This window comes from Artemia sp. Qi Xiang Cuo, chromosome 4, assembly GCF_049724085.1.
Source record: "Artemia sp. Qi Xiang Cuo chromosome 4, ASM4972408v1, whole genome shotgun sequence".
Classification (NCBI taxonomy): domain Eukaryota; kingdom Metazoa; phylum Arthropoda; class Branchiopoda; order Anostraca; family Artemiidae; genus Artemia; species Artemia sp. Qi Xiang Cuo.
This window is the reverse complement of record NC_142797.1, coordinates 35,718,376-35,733,908: the sequence shown is the minus strand read 5'-3', so window position 1 is coordinate 35,733,908 and position 15,533 is coordinate 35,718,376. Positions and strand designations below refer to the sequence as shown.

The window sequence follows — 15,533 nt, the reverse complement described above, 5'->3', positions numbered from 1 at the left end:
AACTTTAAACTTCTAGTCATTTGAGGCCTCTCCGAAGTTTTTCTCTTCCATAAAACCCATTATATGCCTCCGGGGGGTATGTTGACCCCGAAGTTTTGTTATCTGTTTGTTGGACTATTTCAAAATAATGGCTATCTAAAAATTTTGATTGAATGCGTTTGGAGAAAAGAGGGTTTGTGTGAAGGAGGGGGGTTAGATACCCTCCGTTCAATTCTGAATCTTAAAAAGGTAACTAGAACTTTCAATTTCCAATCAAATGAAACATTTCTGAAGTTTATACGACCACCCTTTATAGAAAAACCTTATATGCCCCCGGTGCTTAACTTACAACACTTGCCTACTGGCTCTAGGGGGTCTTATCAAACCCGTAGTTTTGTTATTTTCTCTTTAAACTATTTTGAACAAAATGGCTGTCTCAAAATTTTGAGAGGATGCGTTTGGGGAAAATAGCCTTGGGGGGGGCTAATTGCCGTCCGATCACTTTTGACTCTTAAAAAGGGCACTAGAAATTCCGATTTACAATCAAAAGAGCTCCCTCTGAAGTTTATACTACCATGCCTTCCATAAAAACCTTATATGCCCCATAACTAACAACACTTGCCCCTGGGTTCTGGTGTAGGCTGTGTTATCCCTGGAGTTTTTGCTACATGATTCTTAGCCAATTTTGAACAAAATTGCTACATAAAAATTCGATCTAACTCATTAGGGGAAAATAGAGTTTGTGGGGGGGGGGTAATTGCCGGCGGATTTTGACTCTTAAAAAGGGAGCTAGAACTTTAAATATCTAATCATTTGAGTCCCCTCCGAAGTTTACAAGACTATCTACCTCCTTAAACCTTATATACCCCCGGGTCATAAGTTACAACCCTTAGTTCCTTCGCACTCTGGGGGGTATGTTGACCTCGAAGTTTTTGTTATTTGATCGTTTGACTATTTCAAAGACTATGGCTCCAATCAACTGGATGCATTTAAGGAAATTATGGTGTAGCGGGTGGGGGCGTACATGTCCTACAACCACTTTAGGCTTTTAAAATGGTAACTGGATCTTTCAATTTCCAAGCAAATGAGCTATCTCTGAACTTTATACGACATCCTTTACATAAGAACCTTATATGGCCCCGGGGCATAACTTAAAACATTTGCAAGGGCTCTGGGGCGTTGTGTCGATCCAAAAATTTTTGTTATCTGATGTTTGAACTATTTTTCATAATATGAGTATCTAAAATTTTTATTATATGAATTTGGGGAAAAAATGGCGTGAAGCGGGGGCCAGTTGACCTCCGATCTCTTTAGACTCTTAAAAAGTGAACTAGAACTTTCAATTTCCAATCAAATGAACCCCTTTTGAAGTCTATACGAGGAGCTCTTCTATATAAACCATTTATGCCCCCAGGGCATAACCTACAACGCCTGCCACTGGGCCCTGGATGGTTGTGTCCATCTTAGAGTTTTTGTTATCTAATTTTTTAACTAAAATTAAAATTTTATCAGATGTATTTGAAGAAAAAAGGCGATTGAGGGAATTTGTCCTCCCATCACTTTTTACTCCTAAAAAGGGCACTAAAACTTCCGATTTTCAATCGAATAAGCCCTCTCCAACGTTTATACGACCATCCCTTCCATATGAAGTGCCTCTGGGGAAAAAAATTGAGCCTAATGACCTTCTGGTTGGAGGGGGAGGCTATTTGCCATCACATCACTTTTTACTCTTAAAAAGAGAACTAGAACTTTCAATTTCTAATCGTTTGAAATTTCTCCGAAAATTATATCACCGCCGTTTCCATAAAAAATCTTATAAGCCTCGGGGCATAAGTTACAACCCTTCCTCCTAGTTTCTGTGGGGGCTAAGTTGCCCCCGGAGTTTTTTCATCTGATTGTTGGACTATTTTAAACAAAATGGCTATCTCAAAATTTTGATCGGATGCATTGGGGGAGGGAGTATATGCCCGCCAATCACTTTTGATGACTCTTAGAAATGTAAATAAAAATTTCAATTTCCAATCAAATGAGCCACCTATGATGTTTATGCGACCACCCCTTACAAAAAAAAATTATCTGCTCCCTGGGGTATAAATTACAACACTTACCCTGGGCTGGGGGGGTTGACCCCTGACTTTTTGTTATATGATATTTAAATTATTTTGAACAAAATGGCTTTCTCAAAATTTTGATCAGATGCATTTGGGGAAAAAGGGGCCTTGGGGGAGGGGTTGCCCTCTCATCACTTTTGACTCCTAAAAAGGGCACTAGAAATTCTGATTTACAATCGAACGAGCCCCCTCCTTGGTTCATACTACCTTCCCTTCGGTAAAAACCTTATATGTCCCCGAGGCAAAATTTACAACACTTGTCCCCAGGGTCTGGTGGGCTGTGTTATCCCTGGAGTCTTTGTTATATGATCTTTGGTCTATTTTGAATAAAATGGCTGCATAAAAATTTGATCGGGTGCATTTTGAGAAAAGCGTGTGGGCGGGGGGGGGTTAGTTGCCATCCGATCACTTTTGACTCTTAAAAAGGGAATTATAAATTTCAATTTCTAATCATTTGAGTCCCCTCCTATGTTTTTACGACCAATTGTTCCATAAAAACTTTGTATATCACCGGGACATAAGTTACAACTCATCCCCCGGACTCTGGGGGGGGGGGGATTTGTTTACCCCAATTTTTTTGTTATCTTATCGTTGGACTATTTCAAAAAAACTGGCAATCTCAAAGTTTTGATCAGATGCAAGAGGGTGGGGGAGGGGGTAGACGCCCTCCAATCCTTTTTACCTCAAAACAGGTAACTAAAACTTTCAATTTCCAATCAAATGAGCCACCTCTGAAGTTTATACAACCTTCCCTTACATTAAAACATTGTATGCCCCCGGGGCATAACTTAAAACACTTTCCCCTGGGCTCTAGAGGTTGTTCGACCCCGGAATTTTTTATTATACGATTTTTGAACTATTTTTAACAAAATGGCTATCTTGAAATTTGTATCGGATGGGTTTGGGGGAAAAGGACGCGGGGGCCGCTAGTTACCCTCCGATCTCTTTTGACTCTTAAAAAGTGAACTAGAACTTTCAGTTTTAAATCAAATGAGCCCTCTCTGAAGTTTCTAGGAACATTCCTTCTATAAGAACCATATGTGCCCCCAGAGAAAAGCTCACGATGCCTTCCCCCGGGCCCTAGGGGGTTGTTTCGACCCTGGAGTTTTCATTATAAATCTTTGAACTGTTCTTAACAAAATGGCTATCTCAAATTTTTATCGGATGTATTTGTGGAAGAAAGGGCATGGAGGGGCTAGTGGCCCTCTGATCTGTTTTGACTCTTAAAAAGTGATCTAGAACTTTTAATTTCCAATCAAATGAACCCTCTCTGAAGTTAATACGAGCATTTCCTTTTATAAGAACCATATATGCCCCCGGACATAACTTACAACGCCAACCCCGGGCCCTGGAGGGGTTGTGTTGACCCCGGAGTTTTCATTGTATAATCTTTGAACAGAATTTTATAGGATGTATTTGGGGGGAAAGTAGCGTGGGGGGGGGGGGGCTTATTTTTTGAACAAAAATTTTGTCGGATGTATTTGGGGGAAAGAGAGTGGGGGCCTAATTGCCGTCCAATCTCTTTGATTCTAAAAGTGAACTAGAACTTTCGATTTCCAATCAAATGAGCCCTCTCTGAAGTTTATAGGAGCATTCCTTCTATCAGAGCTATATATACGCACTGGGCTTTACTTACAACGCCTGCTCCCAGTCCCTGGGGGGGAGGTGTCGACCCCGGAGTTTTTGTTACATGATTTTTGAACTATTTTTAACAAAATGGCTATCTCAAAATTTTTATCAGCTTGTAGCCCTCCGATTATGTTTGATTCTTTAAAGGGCACTAGAGCTTCCAATTTCCAATCAAATGAGCCCCCTTTGAAGTTTATACGATGACACCTTCCATATGAAGTGCCTTCGGAAAAATAAAATCAATAATTTACTATATAACATTGGAGCCATATTGCCTTTTTTTATAGGCAACGCTATAGCGCTGCAGATAGGGGGGAGGGGGCACAGTGGTTTGGGGATTGCCAACTTTGATCAAGTTTTTCACTGTAATTTGACTATTTGCTTATATTTGAGGCGGGAGGGGAGCGCTGTAATTAATTTTTCCCCAAGCACCATCCACCCTAGGAACGGCTCTGGTGCCTACTGAAAAATATCTATTGGAACCAAGGGTTACGTAATTAATTATTTGTGTTCTAAATGTATCTTTTAACTAAATTTACATTATGCCCTTAACATTACTTTTCCTCGAAGTGCTTTTAAAGAAGAAAAGGTTATCGATTGATATTTTTGTTTAGAAATAAACTATTCAGTTTCTATAATTTTTCTCAATATTGGGATAGTTTGAATTTATAGGGATGGTGCCAGAATTAAACATCTTTTAATCTTACAGATCCCCTTAAATCTTCTTCATTAGCTTCTATGACATCACCAATCCTTATTTTCTGCGCCTCCAATTCTTTTCCTGGTCTTTCGATTCAGTACCACCTGTAGAAAATGTTCTTCGATTTATATGTTAATTCTTCATAGGTTTTTCTAGAGACCCCATGATAAATGAGGAGGATACCAACAATTAATACTGAAAACTGCTAAAGGTTAGGCCACAAAGAATATGTTTTTTATTTCAGAACTTCTATTCTCCGGCATTTTAACATTATCTGCGCCGAAATTGACGTTTTGCGGCACAAAGTGACAGAAAACAGCATTAGGCTGCAGTGTGACTAGTTTTGTTACTTCAGACATATCCAGAGCTTTTTATCTTCGTTCACATAAGTCCTCTCCCGGTATTCTAAGATACCTGGGTCAATTAATGGATTTAAGAATTTCAAAATTAACAAGTTTCAGGTTCAATCCCGCGTGTCGCAAAGATACAATACACAAGTCACTATATTGTTAATTTTGCCTGCGGATTGTTTTGGGTACCTGAACGACTGACTGTGTCTCAAACAATAAGCTGTACGAAAAATGTGGGTCAATCCTGCTTTCAGGGGCTATGATGAGATATAGGATGAGATGCCTAAGACACGTTCTGCAGATGAAGGATGACAGATTGCCAAAGATTGTCCTTGTCGGGCAACTATCCAGGGCCAAACGAAAAGTAGGTCATCCCGAAATGGGTGGGAGGATGTCGCAAGGAACGATTTAAAGGACATGGGACCTTCTTGAGAGGGTGTAGAGACGGAAACTTTGAATAAATCTGGATGGAGGAGGAGTGTGCATAGCTGTGTTTGCCTCAAGCAGCTTGGTGCTGCAGTGAGTTATTGTTAGTAGTAGTAGCAGTGGTAGTAGTAGACTAGTAGTAGGTGCTAGCCATGCAAAAATATGATTTTTCCCTGTTGCTCCCGGTGGGGGACTGTAAACCTCCAGTTATAGATATTCGACAACGACAATTTCAAAGATGTATCCTATATTCCAATTTGACTTCATGATTTCAGGTCCTTTTTCTAAATTCTCAGATTTTCCTTTCGCAAATTATCTTCTATTTGAATCTAAACGAAAAGACCCATCAGGGAGCATTTTAAATACAACCCTGAATCAAATAGTAAATATAACATCTTTTTTCAAGGTACCGATCATTAACAGATTTTCTTTTTATTTCAGACTGGGGTGTCATTTGTGGAGATGGATGGTCAATTTTTGAGGCTATGGTTATTTGTCGTCAGCTAGGGTATGGCTATGCCCAAGATGCTATGCCAACTGACTTTTTTGGCGGAAATCATTCCGATATTGTTCTAAGTGGTCTAAGCTGTAGAGGAACTGAGAAGAATTTACGTGAATGTATGCACGAAGTGGATGACATTAGCTGTCCAGGAAGACAAGGCAACGTTGCTGCACTAACATGTGTTCCAGGTATAGATGAAAAAAAGAATTATATTTCCTAGACCGTTAATTTCTTCTTCTCAAGCTAAAATTTGTGTACGTCCTAGTTATGACTGTTCGGGTCGTCTGAAATATAGTAATTTAGTCTTATCTAAGAACAGTTTTTACTGCTTCTTCTTCTCCTTCAATTTAAATTCAAAAGAGCCAAACATTAAGAAGGTCAAACATTTTTAAGAATTCAGGTGAACAAATCAATAGTATTATTAAACAGCCTAATTTAAATTTGATGATTCAAACGAACTGAGCAGAGCAATAATAAAGAAGATTATAATTTTAAGCTCCACTAATCTTAGAGAGAATATATTTTTGGCGGCGGTGAAATCCTTTTAGGCCGTAAAGGGATTAACGGCCCATAATCGTGAATCCTATTAATTTTTTTTAGTCACTTTCAGATGAAGTTTAAAGTGGAATAAGGGGCTCAATCTCTTCTAATCAGAAATTGCCCTTTAATTAAGGGACCAAACGGTCAAAGCAGACAACATAATTCAAATGTTGTTATACCTTTACTGTTTCTAATCTTCGAAGTAGCTTCTGTTTTCAAGTATTGTATAACTTTTACTGTAACGTTTACAGGAAGGGGTGTGTATGACGACACCAGTGGCGTTCATTCAACACAATTTTAGGTGAGGTAAAATACTTTTTTTTTAATTTAAGGGGTGGGTTAATTTGCCATTTTTTCAAAGAAAATACCAAAAGAAAAAAAGAATTTTAAATAAAATAAGTAAGTTTTTGGCTGTTTAAGTCTTAGTAATTAAAAACACTTTTTCAACAAAATAAGTTTTTTTTAAAAGTAAAGAACTCCACTAAACCAAAATGAACAAAAATAGAATCAAATAATCTACCAAGAATGCAACTACTCCAATCAATATCAATAAATAAATGAAACCCAAAACAAACGGAAATTAAAATACATAAGTCAAACTCAAAACGAGCAGAAATTAATATGAGTAGGGTTCTAAACCCCAAGCTTTCTAAAAGCCAGAATATAATTTGTCATTTACTGAAAAAAATCTGCATTATCAGTTTAATATACATATGCTGATATTTATTCCTTTAAATCTTAATTGATTTTTGATTTTCTAAAGTTAGAAAAGTGAATAAATTTAAAAGAAATTTTTCAGTAAAGTACAAATTATATTCTGGCTTTTAGAAAGCTTGGGGTTTAGAACCCTACTCATCATGGGTGCCCATATGGGAGGGGCAGGGAGGCTCTTGCCCCCCCCCCTGGCTGAATGATGCTGCCTTATTTTTATATTTTTGTTCTGAGATTTCTATTATATAGCATTAAAAGTAGTAATTAGACGAAGTTTGCCCCCCCCCCCTGGAATTCAGCTTATGGGCGCCCATGCTACTCATATTAATTTCTGCTCGTTTTGAGTTTGACTCTTATTTATTCTAATTTCCTTTTGTTTTGGTTTTCATTTATTTATTGATACTGATATGTGTTAGTTGTATTCTTGGTAGATTATTTGATTCTATCTTTGTTCATTTTGGTTTAATAGAGTTCTTCACTTTTTGTTAAAAACTTATTTTTTTGAAAAAGTTTTTTGAATTAATTTATGTTCGTTTTGTATGGACATAGTCTTTTTAAGGGAGAAAGACTGAGCCTCTTCTAAAGTTAAACAACCATCCCATCCATAAGAACCTTGAATACCTCCTGGTCATAGCTTACAACCCTTGCCCCTAATCTCTGGGGATTGTTTCAACCCCAAAGGCCTAGTTATATGAAATTTAGCCCATTTGAATAGAATAGCTATCTCAAAATGTCATTAAATACATTTCGAGACAATACGACGTGTGTGTGCGTGTGTGTTGGGGGGGGGGGGAGTAGCTGCTGTCCGATCACTTTGACTCTTAAATAGAATACTAGAGTGTCTGATTACCAATCCAATGAGTCCCCTCCGAAGTTTAAATGACCATGCTTTCTATTAAAACCTTGCATGTCCCCAGGGCAGAACTCACAACTCTGGGGGGCTTGTCATCCTGAAAAACATAATTTCTAGAACCTTCCCTACGTTTAACAAAATGGCTATCTCAAAATTTTGATTGTATGTGTTTGGTGAAATGGTGAGCGTGAGAGGGGGTTTGTTGCCCTCCAATCATTTTCAACTATTAAAAAGGGCACAAGTTTCTACGACAAAGCTTTCTATAAAAACCTTACACGCCCCCAGGGTATAACTTACAACCATTGCCCTGAGGGCTGTGGTGGGGAGGTGTCATCCTCAAAGACCTAATATCCAATATTTTTAACTACGTTGAACAAAATGGCTATCTAAATCGTTGAATGGATGTGTTTGGGAAAAAGGTTGGCGTGAGAGGGGGGTTAGTTACCCTCCAATCAATTTCGACTATTAAAAAGGGCACTAGCCCTTTGAATTTCCAATCAAATGAGCCCTTTTTTAAGTTTCTACGACAAAGTTTTCAATAAAACTTTATATACCCCCAGGGAATGACTTATAACCCTTGCCCTGAAAATTATGGGGGGAGTGTCCTGCCCAAAAGACATAATTTCCAGAGCTTTCAACTGTGTTAAACAAAATGCCTATCTCAAAATTTTGATTGGATGTGTTTGAGGAAATGTTGGGCTTGGAAGAGGTGTTAGTTGTCTTCCAATCACTTTTGACTATTAGTAAGAGCCCTAGCCATTTCAATTCCCATTCGAATGAGCCATTTTTGATGTTTCTACGACAACGCTTTCTATAAAAACCTTATATGCCCCCAGGACATAACTTACAACCCTTGTCATGAGGGCTGGGGGGGGGATTGTCATCCTCAAAGACCTAATTTCCAGAATTTTTAAATACATTGAACAAAATGGCTATCTCAAAAATTTAATTGGATGTATTTGGGGAAAAGGTGGGCGCGAGAGAGGGGTTAGTTGCCGTTCAGTCACTTCCGACTATTAAAAAGGGCACTAGTCCTCTGAATTTCCAAACAAATGAGCCCTTTATGAAGTTCCTACGACAAATCTTTCAATAAAAACCTTATAGGAGTAGGGGGAAAGGTATTACTCCGAATGTTACATCCATAGCTGAATATACATGGTTTTGTTGTTTGATGGTTATGAGTGCTTTTTCACGGTTATGTGGTTTGATGGTTATGTGATTTGATGTTTCATAGATGGGTCAGAAGGTACTGAATATACATATTTTTCTTGTTTGATGGTTATGAGTGCTGTTTCATGGTTATGGGGTTTGATGGTTATTTGATTTGATGTTTCTTAGATGGGTCAGAAGGTACTGAATATATATGGTTTTGCTGTTTGATGGTTATGAGTGCTGTTTCATGGTTATGTGGTTTGATGGTTATGTGATTTGATGTTTCATAGATGTGTCAGAAGGTACTGAATATACATGGTTTTGTTGTTTGATGGTTATGAAGTCTGTTTCATGGTTATATGGTTTGATAGTTATGTGATTTGATGTTTCATAGATGGATCAAAAGGTACTGCTTACACATGGTTTTATTGTATGATAGTTATTAGTGCTGTTTCAGGATTATGTGGTTTGATAGTTATGTGATTCGATGTTTCATAGATGGGTCAGAAGGTACTGAATATACATGGTTTTGTTGTTTGTTGATTATGAGTGCTGTTTCATGGTTATGTGGTTTGAAGGTTATGGGATTTGATGTTTCATAGATGGGTCAGAAGGTACTGAATATACATGGTTTTGTTGTTTGATGGTTATGACTGATGTTTCAAGGTTATGTTGTTTGATGGTTATGTGATTTGACGTTTCATAGATGGGTCAGAAGGTAGTGAATATACATAGTTTTGTTGTTTGATGGTTATGAGTGGTGTTTCATGGTTATGTGGTTTGATGGTAATGTGATTTGATGTTTCATAGATGGGTCAGAAGGTGCTGAATATACATGGTTTTGTTGTTTGATGGTTATGAATGCTGTTTCATGATTATGTGGTTTGATGGTAATGTGATTTGATGTCTCCTAGATGGGTCAGAAGGTATTGAATATATATGGTTTTGTTGTTTGATGGTTATGAGTGCTGTTTCATGGTTATGGGGTTTGATGGTTATGTTATTTGATGTTTCATAGATGGGTCAGAAAGTACTGAATATACATGGTTTTGTTGTATGATGGTTATGAGTGTTGTTTCAGGGTTATGTGGTTTGATGGTTATGTGATTTGATCTTTTATAGATGGGTCAGAAGGTACTGAATATACATGGTTTTGCTGTTTGATGGTTATGAGGGCTGTTTCATGGTCATTTAGTTTGTTTGTTATATGATTTGATGTTTCATAGATGGGGCAGAAGGTACTGAATATACATGGTTGTGTTGTTTGATGGTTATGAGTGTTGTTTCATGATTATTTGGTTTGATGGTTATTTGATTTGATGTTTCATAAATGGATCAGAAGGTACTAAATATACATGGTTTTGTTGTTTGATGGTTATGAGTGTTGTTTCATGGTTATGTAGTTTGATGGTTATGTGATTTAATGTTTCATAGATGTTTCTATGCCTATTGAATACAGACAGGGATTATTTGGGCGAAACAAATTAATCGATATTTTAGGGATTTTTTTTGGTGAAACAGTTTGAGACATTTTAGAGGATGATTTGGGGTGAAACTCTGTGCTCGTTATAATACACAAGTACACAATTTTGGATTAGTGAGAGAATTATGAGTATGAGCCATCAATGACTCTAATCACAATGGACCTCAACCTCCAGGGGCAACCTCTCCCCAACCCCCAAGACCCCCTCCACCCAATTCCCCCCCCCATTTTTTTACGATTTTTTGAGGTTTTTTTATAACTTATTTTATATATTTTTTTTAACGTGATATTTTTTTCAACTTTTTTTTACATGTCTTAGAATGAACAAGTACACAATATGGGATAATGTGAGACGATTATGGATTTGAACATCAAGGACGGCAACCATCAATGACCCTAGCCATCAAGGACCTCAACCTCTAGGTCCCTTACCCCAACCACCAAGGGCTCCTCCCCCCCCCCAACTTTTTTGCCCCCCTCCCCAACTTTTTGGCCTCCCCTGCCCACATTTTTTAATACTTTTTTTGCGCGCTTGAGACACAGAAGGTCCCCCCCCTCCACCCAACATATTGCCCCCCCCCCCATTTTTTTTGCACTTGAGACACAGAAGGGTCCCCCCTCCCCCCCCCCAAAAAAAAAAAGGGTCCCCTCCCCCAGGAGGGGGGGTCCCCTCCCCCATTAGAGTTTTGTCATGGCTTACCTTGTCACTGTTACATTTTCTTGATGTTTCAAAGTTCATTTTGGATTTTTTCGATGAAATGTAAGAGTTGGAATATTTTAGTAGTGTTTTGTCGTGGTTTACCTTGTCACTGGTACATTCTGAAAATGTTTCAAAGTTAATTTTGGATTTTTTCATTGAAATGTAAGAGTTGGAATATTTCAGTAGTGTTTGTCGTGGTTTACCTTGTCACTGTTACGTTCTGAAGATGTTTCAAAGATCAAGTTTTTTTTTTCGGTGAAATGTAAGAGTTGGAATATTTCAGTAGTGTTTTGTCATGGTTTACCTTGTTACTGTTACATTCTCTTGAAGTTTCAAAGTTCATTTTGGACTGAATGAAACTCAGAGAGGAGAGAAACTAACAAAAATGAAAAATAAAATCAAAAAAGGGTGAAAAAACGAGGATTTTGTCAGCCAGTGGCGAACCATTAAGATTAACAATATATAAGCAAATTTTTTAACAAGGACCTCTGCCAAGTCGTCATTAGTGCTCTAACAAAAAGAAGAAAAAGAGAAGAAAAAAAAGCGAAAATCTAACCTTTTGAAGTTTACTTTACGAAGACAGAACAGACACTGAATAAAAACCAGGCAGGAATCAATCAAAATGAATTTACCAAGATGATTGGGCAAGGATCTTTTGCCTTGCAATCGTTTTAGCTGGTCTACAATTTCGGTTTCATTAGATATGCAAATAGGTTCTTTTAAGTTATACCGGGTGAAAATATTGGTTGAGTCCTTCAAGATTAAACTGTTGTAAATTGGGCTTAATCTAGCAATAAATAGAGATACTGGAGATATTTCATTAAGCGCAATTTACGACAGTTTAATCTTGAAGGAATCAATCAATATTTTCACCCGGTATAACTTAAAAGAACCTATTTGCATATCTAATGAAAACCGAAATTGTAGACCAGCTAAAACTATTGCAAGGCAAAAGATCCTTGCCCAATCATCTTGGTAAATTCATTTTCATTGATTCCTGCCTGGTTTTTATTCAGTGTCTGTTCTGTCTTCGTAAAGTAAACTTCGAAAGGTTAGATTTTCGATTTTATTTTCTCTCTCTTTGTCTTCTTTTTTGTTTAGCACTGAGGACGACACTTGGCGGAGGTCCTTGTCGAAATATTTGCTTATATTTTGTTCATCTTCATGGTTCGCCACTGGCTGACAAAATCCTCGTTTTTTCACCCTTTCTGATTTTATTTTTCATTTTGTTAGTTTCTCTCCTCTCTGAGTTTCATTTGTCATGTATAGCCAGTGTGGTCTAAGAATGTATCATTTTGGACTTTTTTTTCTACTGAAATATTCCAACTCTTACATTTCAATTAAAAAAATCTAAAATGAACTTTGAAACATCAAGAGAATGTAACAGTGACAAGGTAAACCACGACAAAACGCTACTGAAATATTCCAGCTCTTACATTTCAGCGAGAATCAATTACCTTGATTTGACGAGAATCAAATCAAGAGAATGTAACAGTAATAAGGTAAACCATGACAAAACCCAACTGAAATATTCCAACTCTTACAATTTAACAAATGAAATCCAAAATGAACTTTGAAACATCAAGAGAATGTAACAGTGACAAGGTAAACCACGACAAAACACTACTGAAATATTCCAACTCTTACATTTCAACGAAAACAATCCAAAATGAACTTTAAAACATCTTCAGACTATAAAAATGACAAGGTAAACCACGACAAAACACTACTGAAATATTCCAACTCTTACATTTCAACTAAAAAAATCCAAAATGAACTTTGAAACATCAAGAGAATGTAACAGTGACAAGGTAAAACACGACAAAACACTACTGAAATAATCCAACTCTTACATTTCAACGAAAAAAAATCCAAAATGAACTTTGAAACATCAAGAAAATGTAACAGTAATAAGATAAACCATGAAAAAACACTATTGAAATATTCCAACTCTTAAAATTCAACGAATGAAATCTAAAATGAACTTTGAAACATCAAGAGAATGTAACAGTAACAAGGTAAACCACGACAAAACACTACTGAAATATTCCAACACTTGCATTTCAACGGAAAAAGTCCAAAATGAACCTTGAAGCATCTTCAGAATGTAACAGTGACAAGGTAAATCACCCCAAAACACGACTGAAATATTCCAACTCTTACGTTTCAACGAAAAAAATCCAAAAATGAACTTTGAAACATCTTCAAAATGTAATAGTGACAAGGTAAACCACGACAAAATACTACTGAAATATTCCAAGTCTTACATTTCAACGACAAAAATCCAAAATGAACTTTTAAACATCAAGAGAATGTAACAGTAACAAGGTAAACCACAACAAAACACTACTGAAATATTCCAACTCTTACATTTCAACGAAAACAAAAATCCAAAATGAACTTTGAAACATCTTCAGAATGTAAAAGTGACAAGGTGTGGTAAAGCTTTCTAATTTAGTTAATTTACAATTTAGTAAAAATATATTAGGACGCAAATACAAAGTTTCGAAATACCACTTTTTATTAAGATAAAGATACAAATCCTGGAATGTGTAAGCTTAGAGGGAACTTGCTGAATAACCAATTTCCTGGCTAAATGCGTCAATGAACCGGAAGGAGGTGGTTGGTTTTTCATATATATACTCAGACTTTTGAGACTGAGAACAGACTCTTTGACTTGCAGGGCGAACCTCTGCCCGTTTATTATCTTGTTAGAAATACCTTTAAACAGTGTCGGATTAGTGTAAGTGTCTAAGTATCTTATTATATGTTATTGTAGTTTTTTGAGACTTGTGGTCTACTTGGGACAGCCAGTCCCAGTAGAATATATGTATCTGGTATTATTATATGTTAACTGAATAAAAGTTTTGTGCTATAGACAACCTCTATACAATCTACCTTTAGCCCCTCGAACATACCCAGCTGGTACGCCTCATTAGTTCGGTCATAGCCTAAGGCACGCTACCAAAGTTTAAATACCTTAGGGCCAGAGTTTATCTCCCCTATAAAGGGAGAATAAAGGTATCTACCACTACCCCACTTAAATAACATTAATACAACGTTACCACAACTGGTGGAAGTTGGAAAAACTGGGCCGAGAGTACTAAATAAAAATGGTATATTGAAACAGAAATGGCTTTGTCAAAAGAGGAAGGTAAATGGACTTCGCTTTTAGCGGTGTTCAAATTAGCAAAACTTCGAGCAGCTTTGCTCGAACTTTGGCTATTAGAAATAGATTTTGGCCTCAATGAGTTGAGTATAGTAGAAAAATGGAAATAAAGGCTCAATCAAGAATTGTAAAAAAAGAAAAAAAAAATACAGTATCTCGTTTTTAGCAAGTAGAAGTAAGTGTATAATTAGTAGTTTTATTAGTGTTAGTAATAAATGCAATATAGTAATGCCGCATATCACTAAATAATAAAGTATTTGTACCGCGAATTAAATGAATAAAATAAAAGTAATACGCAAAGAAAAAAGAATCTAGCTGGACTGATGAAACGTTGGTAGAAACAGAAGAATTTTAGACATAATAGTAGCAAATAGGTCCTTTGTCAGCCTTACTACAGGTAGAAGCTATAGACTTATTGTTCAAGGGTAAAACTGCTACAATTTAGTAAAGGAAACACATAAATTGTGGTCCGAACAATTATAGGTTAGAAGCTGCCATTTCCGAGTGAAGAAGCTGCCAAAACACTACTGAAATATTCCAATTCTTACTTTTCAACGAAAAAAATCCAAAATGAAGTTTTAAACATCAAGAGAATGTAACAGTGACAAGGTAAACCACGACAAAACACTACTGAAATATTCCAACTCTTACATTTCAACAAAAAAAAATCCAAAATGAACTTTGAAACATCAAGAGAATGTAACAGTGACAAGGTAAACCATGACAAAACACTACTGAAATATTCCAACTCTTACAATTCAACGAATGAAATCCAAAATGAACTTTGAAACATCAAGAGAATGTAACAGTGACAAGGCAAAAGATCCTTGCCCAATCATCTTGGTAAATTCATTTTCATTGATTCCTGCCTGGTTTTTATTCAGTGTCTGTTCTGTCTTCGTAAAGTAAACTTCGAAAGGTTAGATTTTCGTTTTTTTTTTCTCTCTTTGTCTTCTCTTTTTTTTGGCCCTGAGGACGACTGGGCAGAGGTCCTTGTTGAAAAACTTGCCTATATATTGTTCATCTTCATTGTTCACCACTGGCTGACAATATTCTCTTTTTTTAACCCTTTTTGATTTTATTTTTCATTTTGTTAGTTTCTCTCCTCTCTGAGTTTCATTTGTCATGTATAGCCAGTGTGGTCTAAGAATGTATCATTTTGGACTTTTTTTTCTACTGAAATATTCCAACTCTTACATTTCAATTAAAAAAAATCTAAAATGAACTT

At 36.6% G+C, this 15,533-nt stretch overlaps 1 protein-coding gene across 1 annotated transcript in view; it reads left to right on the top strand.

Annotated features, from left to right (window-relative positions):
- The window catches only part of Loxl2 (Lysyl oxidase-like 2), a 175,964-nt gene that overhangs the window by 126,674 nt on the left and 33,757 nt on the right, over positions 1-15,533 (top strand). Inside the window, exon 5 of the mRNA XM_089087513.1 lies at positions 5,637-5,885. Within this exon, the coding sequence (XP_088943639.1) occupies positions 5,637-5,885 (249 nt within the window). The remainder of the gene's footprint in view (positions 1-5,636; positions 5,886-15,533) is intronic.